Below are 14,915 nucleotides of genomic sequence, written 5' to 3'. Positions count from 1 at the left end.
AGGAGCGAGACGCGCGGGTAGGTGTCCGTGCGCGCGCGGGGGGGGGGGGATCTCCAGACGGCCCTCGCCGCCTCAAGAGGAGAAGGGGATCGAGCAAGGGGGCGGGGCGTCGTGGCCAGACAGGGCCACGCCCCTCGCCCGCGTCCGCCCCATCGGGCAGGCTGACTCGAGAGCGCGGCAGGGACGCCCCGCTGGATGGCTTCTAGGGCGCAGCGTGGGGAGCCCGTGGGAAATCGCGGGCGCGCGGGCGGGACCGACGAGCGGCGCGCGCAAGGGGGCGGTCCCCAGGCCGGAGGCGCGCGGGGAGGGGAGCGGAGGAGGGGGAGGGGCCTCGGCGGCGCTGGGGGCTCCGGCGGCTTCTGTTTCACTCCGCTCCGGATCGCCTCTCTCCGCTCCGGGCTGCTCGGGCGCGCCGCGGTCGCTCCCGGCGTGGCGCTCCGGCCAGGCGGCATGGCCGCGCTCCTGCTGCCTCCACTTGTCCCGCTGCTGCTGCCGCTGCTCGGGCTGCTCTGCCTCGGCCCCGCCGGCAGCCTCGGCAACCGGCACGCGGTGCATTGGAATAGCTCCAACCCGCAGTGAGTACCGGCCGGAGGGAGAAGGAAGGGGAAGGGAAAGGGCGGCGAGGCGAGGCGAGGCGAGGCATGGAGAGGGCGGCGGCGGCGGCGTGGGGGGGAGCGGGGAGCTCAAGGAGAAAGGGATCTCGCGGGGGGGCGGGACCCTGGATGTAGGGCGGGGGGAGATGGTGTTAGGGCGAGGGTCGGGTTGGGGGCGGGAGCGCGCGTTGCTCACGGGGGGGGATGCTCGGAGACGGGGCATTGCGCGCAAGCGCGCGTGCGTACGGGGAAGAATCGGGCGAGGGCACGTGCGGCGCGGATCGGGGTTCGTGGAGGGGGGGCGTGCGTCGCAGTACCTGGAGCTGTTGGGAGTGCGGGGGGGGGGCGCGCCGCTTTTTGTCGGTATTTTTAATAGCTGCCTGAAATGGAGGCTTCCTTCCTCCTTCTCCATTCTCTTCTCTCCTCTCTTCGCCACCCCCCACCAGTCTGGCGGCTGTCTGGACTGGGACCCCCGTCTCCTTTCCCTTCACCCCCGCCGTCGGTTACCACCCCGTCTCTCCTCTCCGTCCTTCCCCCGCCCCACCTTTCCTTCAGTCCCTGTGATTCAACCCGGTCCCTCCTTGCTTCCCAGATCGTTACAGAGGGACGGCAAGGGGCGGCTTTGCACTCCGCGGTGCTTGAGCTGGGGCGGGGGGGGGGGGGGGGCTGTCTGCCTTCCTCCCCCTCTCAGAGCTCTCTGGACCGAGCTCCCTGCTGTCGGCTGTCAGTTTCCCTTTCAAGGTTCTCCGTAGTTCAGAGCGGGGGGCGTGGACGAGCTTGGAGGGCCCCTGGACACAGCGTGTGGGTCGGGGGCCGTGCGCTGTGGACGCGCGCCCTTTGCACCTCGACTCTGCAAAGGGGGCGCGGGGGCGCTGCCCTGCGCGCCCTCTTGGGCGACCACCCCGGGCCGGGCGACCACCCCGGCAAGCTCCCCACCCGCCTCGCAGGACCCGCGCCGGAGGCAGCGTGTCCCCGCTGGCATCGAGGCGTCTGCGTGGCCTGACCTATTTCTCCTTTTCCCCGTTTTGGGGCTTTTGGAGCCTAGGTGTGACTCGGTCTGACAGGCCTCTGCCGGCACAGTCGCGGCAGGGGGGGGGCGAGGGGGCCTCGAGACGAGTCCAGACAGATCCTGTGCTGCGCACACGCGCTCCGTGGGTGCGGGACTCCTCCGCTCCCGTGCGCCTGCCTGCCATCCCCAGAGTGCCCCGTGGCACGTGCCCGGGCCACGCCAAGGCTCCGCTGGGAACCGGGCGAGGTGTCTCCAACCGGCTTGTGCTCAGAGGGGGAAGGGGGTGCTCGGGCGTTTATGGCAAAGCCGAACCGGCGAGGAGGGTGCCCCTTCTGAACACTCATGCAGGCACTGGAGGGAGGGGGAGCGCGTGTGCAAGAGCGTGTGCTGCTCTGTCTGGCAGGCGCCTGTTCGTTCCCACCTCTCCAGGCTGGGCAGTTCAGGGCAGGCAGCGCCCGCTTCCTCCACGCCCGTCTGCCGTGCCACCTTTCGTGGAAAGCTTTCCGCTCGATCCCTTCCTTGCAAACCTGCAGAGAGCACAAAAGAAGAGGCCGGCAAAGCGTATTTGTGTGTGTGTTGGGGGGGGAGGGGATCAGGAGGGGGTACGGAGCCAAGTCTCCCCCCCCCACCCCGCTGGCCACACAGGGGTGTGATGGCGGCCGGCTATGGGCATCCGCGTGGTACAGAAGCTGCAGGGTTTACCTGGCGAGGAAGGGGAAGCGTGTCTCTTTTCTTAGGCGGGGGGGGGGGGCAAGGGCACGGATGAAAGGGATTCACCTCGCCCTTCCCCTTTCCTCATTTTTCCTTTGCTCCCGAAGCACAAGTCGGAGCTTTTGGCCCTGCTTGCAAGACGGGTGGGTTCCATGTAAACACGCAGGCAGTCTGAAGCAGCCAAAAGGGGAGGGGATCTTTGTCTCCCCCCCCTTTACATGAGTCAAACTCATAGTCAGAGGGGGGCCGGCGGCTGTATTTTGATGAGGGGGAGCTCGTCAGCTCATCCTGGGCTTGTTTCCTCCTCTCCGTTTATGTGGGGTCTCGGGAGCCTTGTGGCCAGAGCGCGAGGAAGAGGCTTGGCACTCCTGCTTGTGGCCCGTCGGACACTTGGGGGACGTCATGGTGTGGCCAGGATGTGGTTCCCTGTCAGATGGGAGCCCCCCGCCCTCTTTCCAGCAGCACTGTTGACGTGAAGGGAAGACCCCACCTCTGCCTTGGCTCTGGGGCTGCATCGCTCCCATAACGAAAGCAGCGGTGTGGCTTTTGGGGCCACTGGTCCTACAAGTGCCCGGAGTTCCCTTTAGCTACCAAAGTGCGCTTTCAGGGGGTGGGGGCGCCAATGCCAGAGACCGTGGAACCGCCATTTGTGCGGGGGGGTGATTTTCGTCTTCCCCACCCACCTCCCTTTTAAATCAGTGGGGGTTTTAAGTAATAATCTAGAAATTGTCATGGCCGCCAAGCGAAACCACAGGGAGCCGGATCAATGGGGGAGTTAACAGCTCCTGAGCTGCATCTCTAATGCCTCACCCATGGGGTACGGTGGCGGAAAGTCAGGGAGGCGGCGGCGGCGCTGTGGGCAAGGCCGGGGCAATGGTCTCAAGAGGCCTTGGGCCTGCGAGCCGCAGGGACGTGGCTCCGGCCCCTGCGCCCGCGGCTCCGTCGGCTCACTTGGCCGGGGCCTCGAGCCCACTTCCTGCTTGGGAAGCGCTCGCTGCTGTATGTGTGCCTTCCATTTTCTCTGGGATCTGGCCATTCACCGAAGTAGGGAGGGAAAGCCCAAGCAAGAGTGTGTGTGCCGGGCTGTTGTCCCCCCCCCCGCCACAGACACACACACAGCCCCAGCCTGTCCGTCCGTCCATCCGTCCATCCATCCGGCCTTGCACGTCTGGGTCTCACGCCCTCGTTCGTTCTTCTCTCGCACTCCTCTTTCAGAATGTGTTCTGAGGCGGAAGCCCAAGCCCATAAATTGTGCGTCTGAATCGGGTGCTGGCGGGCACCGCACAATGGCGGAAACAGCGGAGGTGGGGGTCCCTCTGCCGGGACCACCCCACCCACCCTTCCTGCGGCCAGCGCTTTTTAACCTGGCCTGAGTTTGGTGGTGCGTGTGGCGGACAGGAGGGAGCGGGGGGTTCATCTGGAAGCGGAGGGACGGTTGCTAGGGAGCTCCGCCACGAGGCTCAGGTACGGATGCTCCGCAGAGCGTGACCCACAATGCACTTGGCTTCCTTGGTGGTGGTGGACAGGCCGGGCCTAACTCGGTAGGGGCTGGCCTGGCTTGTGTCCTGTGGTGGCACTGCACCAAAGACCCCCGCTCGTGGCCGTGCTCGCCGCCGCGACTACCTGTCTGCTCTCGGGCCTATCTCTTCAGCAGCCAGGCGGCTGCTTTTGTTGGGGAGATGTGGGGAGAAGCCTTGGCATGGACCCCCACCTTGGACCCGGCCTTCCCCCCCAACCACAGCCCTCCTGTAGGTGCTAGGCCACTGCCTTTGTGGTGTGCCAAAGCGGAGGGGGGGCCCTGCCGCAGCGCCGGGAAGCCGGCGCGTCGGGGATATTTATGGCGAAGCAGTGCGGCAGAGCCGTTCAGTGGCAGCCGCGCGGCGGCGTATCCTTGCGCCGGGCTTTTGGGGATAAATTATCGAAGGAATTGGTCCTTGTGGACCCGGCCAGCGGGTGTCAAGCGGGCCATAAACAAGCCAGGGTGATAGACACCCTCTGCCCCCGTTCCTGGCGCGAGAGGCTGCTCTGGGGGCATTCAGACGTGTCGCAGGACCCCTTCCTTTGAGCCCCAGGATTGGGGAGATCCCCCCATTGCCGGAGCAGTTCTGGCGCTTAGGATCCTCTTCTCACTGCCTCTTCCTCCAGAGAGCTGCTGCTTTCTCGTTCCCCTGGAGATCTATTAAGGAGGCCGTCTTCTGCTCTGTTACATGCTTATTTGTGTTTCTGGATATTGTTTTCTTCTCTGTCATTCACGTTGGTCCAGTTTGTTCCTGCCCAGGTTTGGGGGATGAATGAGCTTTGTGATCTCTGCTGTGCAATCTTGCCTTGTTGATGCAGTACCTCTTTACGTGCATTCGTGTACACACACACACACACGCACACGCACACACAGGAAACGTGCCCCAGTGGCCCAGGTTTGCTTGATCAGTGTCACTCCTCCTGAAACCACACTTCCTGGCAGGTTGTGGGTGCGAGAAGCCAATCCACCCGGGATAGAGGGTGTGATGGCTTTGGGACAGCCGTGCCCTGGCTCAGCTCCATTGCTTAACCTCCGCACGTCGCGCCTTCCGTCACCATGATGCCCCCGTCGTTGCTGGAAAAACACCTCGCTTTCCTTGCAGTTCTAAAATCAGGTGCCAGGTTCCAAATGAGTCATTGCTCTTCTTATTCTTTTATTCTTATGCATTATATTTTGGGCATTTGAATAAACCAGAGCTCGGGACTGTTCCGCTCCGACCCTTCTCTCCCCCTGCCCACAACACACCTCTCCGATTGCGTTTCTCTCCGGCCTCACAAGTATTGCAATGGTGACAGAGGTACCTTCCTTTCCATCTTCTTTAGGTTTTCCTGCCAGTGGCCATCAGCTCTTTCTGCAGCAGTCCTGTGCCTCTGTCCCCCAAAATCTCTGGGGTCCCTGCCTCTTCCTTTCTAAGCATTTTTGTGACATGCTGGAGTGTGTGCGTGTTTTCTGGAAACGGGCTGGGGCGACTGGCGCATGAGTTTCGGTGCCACGGATCGGGCTTGGAGAGGTGGAGAGCCCGGCGTATTCTGCAGTCCTCCTGGTCTTGGGGTTACTGTTCTCAATTTGGATCAAGGTGACCCGGGTCCAGCTTCTTGCCTAGTGGGTTGCTGTGGGCCATTTGCTTTCTCTGATGCCTGGTCGCAAAGAGACGGTGTGGTGCTGTGGTTATTTATTTATTTATTAGATGCATATCCCATTTCCCCACAACAAACTCGAAGCAGCTTAGACTGGGACTCAGGAGATCCGGGGTCTAAGTCTCCAGGCTGCCATGAAGTTCTCTGGGTGACTCTGTACCGGTCACCGCCTGAGCTTCCTCACAGGGTCGTTGTGAGGATAAAATGAAGCGGAGGGTTGTGGAAGGTGCCTTGCGTTCCTTGCAAGGGAAAAACACAGGATAGGGATATAATAATAAATAATAAACTGGCATCTCCCTGCTTGAAGCCTCGGAGAGCCGCTGCTGTTTGCCGAAGAAAATAGATGGATCAAAAGTCTTGCGTGAGAGAAGGGCGGCTTGCTGTGTTCCCGTGTAATTGCTCTCTTTATGGTGAGCCATGAGGCTTGGAATCTTATTTTGGGGCGAAAGCCCCAAATGCAAGCTATTGTGTTGCAATAGCCAGCCACTTAGTTTGCATGCAGGCGGTCCCAGATTCAGTGCTCAGCATTCCCAAATACGGCTGGAAAAGATGCTTGTCTGGACGCCTGGAGAGCCGATGCCTGTCCAGACAGACTGGGCTTCCTCAACATTGCGCCGCATCCTGCCTGTTAGCCGGCTAAGAGTCCAGCTCAGTATGTATCCAGGCACTGCATTTCTTTTCTGACCAGTCCCTTTCCTCCTTTGCAGGAGAAGAATTAGCAGCTCAGGGCTTGTTGGGGTCATCTGTGCACAGTGAAATCTACCTCCATAATCTGGAGGGATCCAGCATCTAACCTGGATGGCTTTAAAGCAGGATTGGGCAAATTCACGGAGGAGAGGGCTGCTAGTCCTCATGGATGAGATTTTTCTCCCTCTCCCATAACACTCGAACCCAGGGTCCTCCCGTGAAGCTGATTGGTGGGAGGTTTAAGACCAATAAAAGGAAGGACAGGGTATAGTTAAACTATGGAATTTGCTGCCACGGGACGTGGTGGTGGCCACCAGCCTGGATGGCTTTGCAAGGGAATTGGCCAGCTGCATGAGGGAGGAGGCTATCATTTATTTGTTTAGAAAATTTCTAGGCCGCCCCATTCGCCGAAGCCTCGGGGCAGCTTACAAATAAATAAATTGAAATACATAAATAACAATATAAAATACACGTGACTGTATAAAATAAGTCGCCCTGGCCAAAAAACTAGCTATCAGTGGCTTCTAGCCTCGTAGGCCAAATGCTGCCTCCTTTATCGGCGGTGGCGTGCCTGCGCACACCCATTGCTGAAGGACTTGGGCGGGCAGAGGTCTTGCACCCATCCTGCTTGAGGGATCCTGTGAGCAGCTAGTTGGCCACTGTGATTTGAGCCCTGGGCAAGATGGATCCTGGACCTGGTCCAGCTTCCGGGCGTTTGTTACTTCCTTACCTGTGGCAAATCAGAACCCTTCTAAGTAGGGTTCCACTTCCTAAAAGCTGGCTGTTTTCTATCAGCCCCATCGGGCTCCTTTCAGATCTCCAGTCGCTTTCATGGATTTAGGCAGCTGGGCCGGCTAGCAGAGAAGTGGAGGACTAGGAACTTGTGCAGACCGACGCGCAAAGCTGGGATCATAAATCGCTGCTGCCAGCAATGCTGCACGGGGCTCCTTGGAGGAAGGGCAGGGTCGAAATATGAGCAATAAGTCACACAAAGTCCGTGCTTGCGCTTGTCGCACCCTCATCACACCTACAGGCAGGATGCCCGTCACTTGCTACACAAGAGGTTAAGAGTCTATCATACATCACAGTGACAGGCGGGAGAGGTTGTGTGTCAGCGATGGAGCGTGTGCTTTGCATGAAGAAGTCTGTGGGTTCGATATCCAGCAATTCTGGGTGGGGCAGTGAAATCGGCTTTCGACAAAACTGGCTTCGGCCGACCGAGGTGGCTTTCTAGGTTCCTTGTGTGCAGATCTCTGGGCATCTGGGAAAAGAGGTCTCTTTTGGGATAAGTGCCGCTTTTCAACCACTGGTGCAGTTTTGAAACCGCCCCCGAGCTGTCGTGGTGGAGCAGTGAAAAGGGCAGAATTAAGGCTTTGGAGTGGGGAATTTTGGTTTTGCAGCTCCAGCCCGCTGCTGCACAGATGGCGAGCTTGTGCAGGGCAAACAAAGATCCCTTCAGCTCCGTAAAGACTTATGGATACGTAAAATCAAGGGTGAGAAACTACCCAAGGGCCAGGGCCAACCTGCCCTTCGGAGAAGCTCGTGCAAGCCATGTTTGCATGACTGAAAACAAAAGCGTATTTGTGCTTAAAGCTCTTCCAGACAGGAATTAACCCTTCGGAGAGAATTTCTTTTTTGAGAATAGTGGGGGGAACTGCCCCAACGCCAGCCAGCAGCTGGTAGCTGGCTGCAGGTAGGAGGGTCATGGCCATCTTTGGACCTCAGGTGGGTCCAGTTTGCACCCTCGGCCAGGGCCTCTCCATGGCTGGGCCTCTCCTTCGTGTGATTTCGAGGAAGGGGCTCCCCCTGAGCCAGGGGCTGGCTGTGCCGCCATGTGGGAGCAGCAGCGACCTGGGCCCAGTGCTTCCAATCCAGGCTGAGGCCTGTCCCTTCAGACCGCCTTGCCCAACCCCCGATATTCCCACCCCCTGGCTTTGCCAGCTGGGGACGATGGGACTGCAGCCTGACGCATCTCCACGGCACCCGACTGGGAAAAGCTTTGTTAGGGATCCACCGCCGTGGCTGCATCACGGTTTATCTCGGTCTTGTACCCAGTCCGAGGACACTTCTGTTTTGCTTCTGCCAGCAATTCTCTTTCAGGCGTTCTCAGCCCTTTCTCAAGAGCCGGGTGTGGAGAAGCAGCTGTGGGTGGACGGCTGGGTGTGTGGAGTTTTGGGTGATTAGGGGAGGGGTGCTTCTTCTCGGCTTGCTTTCCTCCCCGTGGTCCCCTTTCCTTCGGCAGATCATGGTAGCAACCGTGGCTGGGACTTGCTTGTCCCCCTTCTTTGCGTCAGCCGCCGTGACGTTGCATCCCGCCCTCCCAAATGCATTAGATCCCAGGGGCAGAGGAGGAGTGTTCCCTGCTCCATGCGTCTTCAAGGCCATGTGGCGCCGTTCCCGTTCCTCCCGAGGGAGAATGGAGGATGCAGCTCACCTGTGGATGCCTCCACACAGGAGTCAGTGGCGCATCTCACGGTCTGGACGTCTTGGCATGTGCAGCACCGTTGGGAAGCTGCTCAGTCAGTGCTTCTCGCATCCAGCCTTGATGCGATGCACCTCTGGCCCATGTGCATGGCTGTTCGCTTGTGCTTTTGTGTGCAAAGGAAGTGCCCTCCTTTTATGTCCCAAACAGTTCTGATTAAATAGACCAAGAAGGGATGGAGGAAGGAGAGGTAAGGTTGGAGGTGTGCGTTGACGGCAAAGAGCCAGCGGCCATGGAGATGCCTCTGAGACAGGCCACAGGTCCCATCTGCCTGGGATTTGAGGGGATGGGCCATAGCACAGTAGCAGAACACACCTCCAAAAGGCTCCAGTTGTTTATTCCAACTAGTCATGGTGAGAACTAGTATGCCATCAGAAGGCACTGATGCTTGAGCCTGCTTGCATTTCCCCCCTCTTCCCTCCACCTCCCTCTTTCCTTTCATGCCGTGCCCTTGAGTGCAAAGGCGCTCGCAGGAAGTAGCATTGTTGCTCCTACCCAGCCATTCAGTCCTTGCCCATACTCCTGAGACCCACAGGGACCCACCTTAGAGCGGGTGAGGTCATTGATTTGTTCAGCCTGGTGTCGTTGCACTCTGTGGGTGGGCTGGGAGCAAGCTTTTCTGGATCTGCTTTGGGTGTTACCACCGCCCCAAGAAGAACCATCCGCTGGAGCCTCAGCCGGATGACAAGATACTGGTCTGAATAATTCTAAGCCTGGGAATTTGTTTGGAGGCCCTGAACCACATGGAGTTTGCAGTCCCCCCCCCCACCACACACACCCTGAATACCTGGTAGCTCCCAAGGTTGCTTCATTGCAACATTATAGTTTAAGGCAAGGGAGTGCTGCTAAACAGCTGTGTGTCAAAACTCTTACTTACTTATTTATTTGGGAAACTTGTATGCCACCCCATTCGCATAAGCCTCGGGGCGGCTTCCAGCAAATAAATAACAATACAAAATATAAAAATTGGACACATCCAGGCAATAAATAAAACCAATAAATACATTAACAATTAATTAAAATAACATTTAAATAAAAAGGTCTTGGCCTGGCCCCGAAAAACAAATAACGACGGCGCCAGGCGGACCTCTCTGGGGAGCGCATTCCATAAGTGGGGCGCCACCACAGAGAAGGCCCTCCTCCGGGTACTCACCCTCACCCATCTGTGGCAAGGTCAGAGAGATCCACCAGTGGATCCAGGTCACCTTCTACCTAACCCCAGATTTGTTGTAACTAACCAAGGCTTTCTGGTTAAAAGACTCTGATCTCAGGCAAAGATGCCAGAGAACCGCTGCCAGCCAGCCTGAGACCAAGCGGTTGGGCAGAAAGTAGATCCCCAGATGTTTTGGATGGTAACTGTTCCAGCTGTGACCTTGCTCAGAGACTCTTCCAGGGGTGTGACAACCTCCCTTCTTTCAGGGCTGGTCATTTGGCTCGAAATCCGATCACACCCAAAATGTCAGTATCAGCTACAACTGTATGAGGTTTTCTGTTCCCTTTCTCCTGGGCTGGACCTCTTTCAGAGGTGGGGGCATTGTGCGTGTGATCCAATTCCACCCCATAGAGGGGTGCTGACGCATGACGAGGCCCCGTTAATTGGAAGGAAGCAAATGGTGCTGGAACCGGTACAGAGCTGTGTTGAGTGGCAACGCTGCTTTTTGATACTTTTTGTTCATTACATGCAGTGCCCAAAAGATACACGCTTTGGAATGGTTGCTTTTGGCTACGGCCTGGGCGGTATCTTAAAGACAAAGTCATTCGTTGTAATGCATAGTCCTGTGAAAACGGCATGTTACTCTCTGTGTCTATGTATGTTTCACACCATCTCTCCCCAGGAACGCCTCGTTTTCACTCTCCATTGTGCAAGAGTAGCTGTTTGCAATCTGTATTAAATTTGTTCCTGTTCCCTCATTTTTCTTCGCATGGAAGTGTCTCTTTCACAGAAGGCAAAAACCTGCCCTTGGATTCTCTGCAGGTGCATGGCTTTCTCCGCCCAGGTGCGTTCCCCAGAAATGCCAAGAAGCAGGTCTGTGGGCCCGGAGAATCCCTCAGTGCACCAAAGAGAAATAAATACACCCGTGTCTCTCTGCACGATTCCCCATTCTGGGCTTGCGTTCTCTCCCAGTCAGCCTCCTGGTAGGGGCAGGGGGTCCTGCCGCATCTCTGCATTGTACTGGTGTGACTGGATACTTTTGATGCTCCTGTGTGCAGGGGGACAACAGCCCATGTGTCTGTGCATGAGGGGTAAAACCTGGACTCACCTCCTTCCCGTTAGTACAAATGGGCTGAGCTGGACTTGCCTTGGTGGATTTGCTCTTGCTTCAACTTCCAGGCTGAAAACAAGCCGTTATCAGCTCTCAAGTCAAGAGCCGGTTTGTACTCATTTATCTTTAAGCCTATTTACATCTCGGCAGCTTTGCCTCTGTGGAGCTCGAGAGAGTGTGCCGATTTCTCCCTTTCATTTTCACAGCAACCCTGTGAGGTGGCACGAAGTAGCAGAAGGAGAGTGAGTGCGTGTGTTTCTATGTAAGGGGACTTTTCGGAGAGACCGGTCCAAGGTCAGCCATTTGGCTCTGTGGTTGAGTCAGGATTTGAACAGGTCTGCCCAGAAACCTGTGGTCCTACATGCAGCATTTTCTTAGAAATGGCACGGTTGGACTTCTATCAAACTTGGGATTTTTTCTATGATTGGCTGGAGAAACGGGACTCGGCGCAGATTTAGAGATGTTATTATAAACTGATTTGAATATGATTATAGAATGCTAAAAATATGTAGTAGGGGCTGACCCAGTTAGTCTGATGTATGTGATGATTGATGTTTTTAGTATTAGTTTAAAATTTTAATAACATTTCTTAAAAAAAAAAAAAAAGAAATGGCATGGTTGGAAGCTGTTTGCAGGGCATACTGGTGTTTGGCATGGCAAAAGGCTGATCGGGTTCTGCTGGTGGATTTCTGGGCGATTGGCAATAGATTGACTTGGGACTTCTGACTCCAGTTGTTTAACAAGAGCTGTGAGTTAACCAGGACTGGCTGATCTGTCATTTTACTACTTGTCAAAACAAAAGGCCTTTTCTCCTTCCTGCCTGAGTTAGGCTGCTGAAATGAAGGAAGTTTGTGGGGGCGAGGAATGGGTGAGAAATGTTCGAGCTCCAGTTTTGATACTGAAAACAAGTTCCCAGACTTAGCATCTTTCCAGAGCACCTTATTCTGCCATTTGTTTGTCCTTCTCCCTGAACTTATTATGTTGTAAGCCGTCCTGGGACGTTGGAGAAAGACGGGATAAATAAATAGATTTATTTATTTATGGTAAATAAATAAATAAAACTTCTTGACCCTGGTCAGTGTACCTAGTGAAAAAAGAAGTTGATCCCACAAGACCTGATTCTGCCCAGTCCTGCTGAGGCAGCACTGGGCTGCATGGACTAACTTCTTCACAATCCTAAGGACTAGAATCTTATTTTTAGGCAAAGCTGTAGCTCGGTACGAGACCTCATGCTTTTTGCACGCACAAGTTCCTGGCTCAAAGCTTGGCACCTCCCAGGCTGTGTTGGCAAAGACCACACGACGGCTGTCGGAAAAACTGGAAAACCACTGTGTTTCGAGCGCTGACCGTATCGAGCCAGGCAGAGCTACCGGCTGCCTGGACAGATGTGGCTCCTCCGGAGAGCAGCAGGGTTTGCTGCTATGTAAACAGCACCACCCCTTCACTTTTGTACCTGTTTAAAGAGGGATTACAGTTCAGAGACAGAAAATCCTCATTTTAATACCAGTTCAAGGAGCCTGCCCTTTTAACCATGGGGAGGAATCAACACCAGGTGGGGCTCAAATTAGGGCCTGGGGGCCACAAGTGATCCGAGAGGCACAGATCAGTTTTCACACCCGAACTACTGTGGGCAGCAATCGGCAAAGCGAGCAACAGCCTTCGATCCAGATCGGCAAGGAGTGGGGGAGATTAATCCAGATTAACCCCAGGGTGGAGATTAAAGTTTCCCCCCTCTGCATTCATCTTAATCCTGTTAAGGAAAGCTGCTCTCCCTTCCTCACCCCACCTCCCATTTTCTGTTCCTTTTTTATTTCTGGAGGGTTTTTTTTTTTGGTCTCCATTCATAAAGCTGGCTAAGAAATCTCAAACCGGGATCTGGGAACTTTTGAGATTGCTGGACAGGAGAATCAAATAAGGAGCAATTTCTTACAGGCGAAGGCTTTGCCACGACAATACACAGCAATCCTTTCGCCACATTGGCTGGACCCCGGAGTATTAGCAAAGGAGAATTTAGGGCTTGTGTTTTTGGGCTTGGGTTTATTTCGTTGCTGTGGGGCAGGGAAGAAAGGGAATACCCCGACCCTTTGGTAAGATCAGCCGCTCTGGCCCAGGAAGGGGTGCCAAAAAGCTAGTGGCAAAAGAAGCCACAGAGCTGTAAATGGAGGCATGCAGAGACAGATGGGTCTTGAGGAAACCCAGCTGTGGTACCCTCCGGACAGCCTGGACTGCAAGCCCCATCCTCCCCACCAGCGTGGCTGGTGGTGAGAGAGAATGGGAATTGTGGTGCACGATATCCAGGGGCCAGCAAGAGCGGGGCTGCCGTCAAAGGTGGGCGTAGTTAGTCCCTGTTGAGGTCTGGCGTGGCCGATGAGCTTTTCTGAGTATTTTTTCCTTAAAAATAAAGTTTTGCAGAGGGCCGGCGAGCTTTATGAGTGCCACTTGAGGCCTCTGTGAGTGCCACACGGTGGGATTCCTCCGGCAGCCCTGAGACCGGAGTCGCAAGCGTAATGTGGGATGTCAGTGGGCTGGGTGTGGGGACAGGGGGTCCCTTCACTGGCCTCCCACTTTGGAGAATCAGTGCAGTGGGCATATTTCTATATCAAACAGCGAGCTGGGCTCGGGCCTCTCAGAGGTCTTGGTGTTGCCGAAATAACATCTACAAGAAGTCTACACGCTACAGGGGACTGGGCGCGAACCCAAGAGACAGGGCGAGAAATGGTCTCCTGGCAAATCCTTGCTGGCACGCAGAGCGGGGCTGAGGAACGGCATTTTGGGATTCATCCTTCCACACCTCCCTGGGAGGTTGGGCCGCTCTCTAGGCGCCCGTGTCGGTTCACATGTGTCCGCTGGAGTCGCTGCTTCCTGGGGTACCCAGGGCGACTCATCCAGTGCTTGACCATGTCTGAGTTCAGTCCGGAGCAAAAGCACCGTTTGAAGAAATCCTTCCAGGCCGGGAGAGTGTTTTCTTCCAAGCCGGAGCTCAGGATGGCAACAAGCATCGCCGGCGAAGCTGTCTGAGTGCGGCCGAGACTCGGCCGTGAAAGGAGCTTTGCCTGTTTGCGTTTATGTTCGCGATGCTCAAATCTACCTTGTCAGGCCCACGAAGCGTCTCTTGGAGGAGCTGGTCACCGTCCAAAACAGGAACCGCTCGGAGGAGCGGTGGGCGACGGCACAGTGGAGCTGGGCGCAGGAGGATTCTGGGTAGATCGGCGCCCGTGCCAAGCCTGGACAAACAGCAAGTTTTCTAGATCTATTTAGATATACCTCTGTGGATGGCACTGCCAGATGTTTATCCCACTCCAGTCTGGACCAGTTCCGCTGAAGCCCCAGAACAAACAGGTGCAATGTTTTGGGAAGGGTACTTGGCAGCCCATTTAAAAAATGGTAGCCGGGAGTTTGGTGTATGGATTTTACTCACAGTGAGCCTGGTCAGCCAACGCAGTTAGAGCTTGCTGCAGGCGTATTCAAAAACTGCCTGGAATTCTTACTTGTTTTGAAGGGCATTTCCTATGCATTTGTCGTCATAAGGACTAGTGACTTAGGAAGTGTGATGCTCTCAACCCAAAGGGTGGCATTCTCAGATCTCTCATCGAGGGATGCCTGCTGTGCAGGGTCAGTCACCTCTTTTAGGGGACGGGGCAGCCGCACCCTGCTTCTGCGCATTTCTGGAAGTGTCCATTTGGCTCCTGAAGGAAACAAGAAGTTGCCCCCAAGGTCTGATTCAGGGGAGCATTTTCTGGTATGGAGTCTGATACTGAGTAGGTGGTGCGTTATCCTATAGGTTCAATGCGATGGCACTTTTCTGACTACAGCTTCCATTCCCCTTGGCCAGTGCAGCCAGCGGGCATGCTGGCTGGGGATGATGGGGAGTGTATCCCCACACATCTGGAGGGCACCGTGTTGGGCAACGCAGCCTTCAGTTCTTACCAGGCTGAGTCTGAATTGTGGTTCAGCCCCATGCACCCCAGGGCCTCACTCCTCAAGACTGTGGAAGCAAAGTGCCCCCCACCCCC

The 14,915-nt window shown here is 56.0% G+C and overlaps 1 protein-coding gene across 2 annotated transcripts in view; it reads left to right on the top strand.

Annotated features, from left to right (window-relative positions):
- The first annotated feature begins 390 nt into the window (after positions 1-390).
- The window catches only part of EFNA3 (ephrin A3), a 42,056-nt gene continuing 27,531 nt past the window's right edge, over positions 391-14,915 (top strand). For both annotated transcript variants that reach the window (XM_044448730.1, XM_044448729.1), the window contains exon 1: positions 391-575. In XM_044448730.1, the coding sequence (XP_044304665.1) occupies positions 451-575 (125 nt within the window). In that variant the 5' untranslated portion in view covers positions 391-450. The remainder of the gene's footprint in view (positions 576-14,915) is intronic.

Source organism: Varanus komodoensis, unplaced genomic scaffold, assembly GCF_004798865.1.
Source record: "Varanus komodoensis strain SLA01 unplaced genomic scaffold, ASM479886v1 scaffold55, whole genome shotgun sequence".
Lineage (NCBI taxonomy): Eukaryota > Metazoa > Chordata > Lepidosauria > Squamata > Varanidae > Varanus > Varanus komodoensis.
The sequence above is the reverse complement of the archived record's forward strand: the minus strand, read 5'-3'. Positions and strand labels throughout refer to the sequence as shown.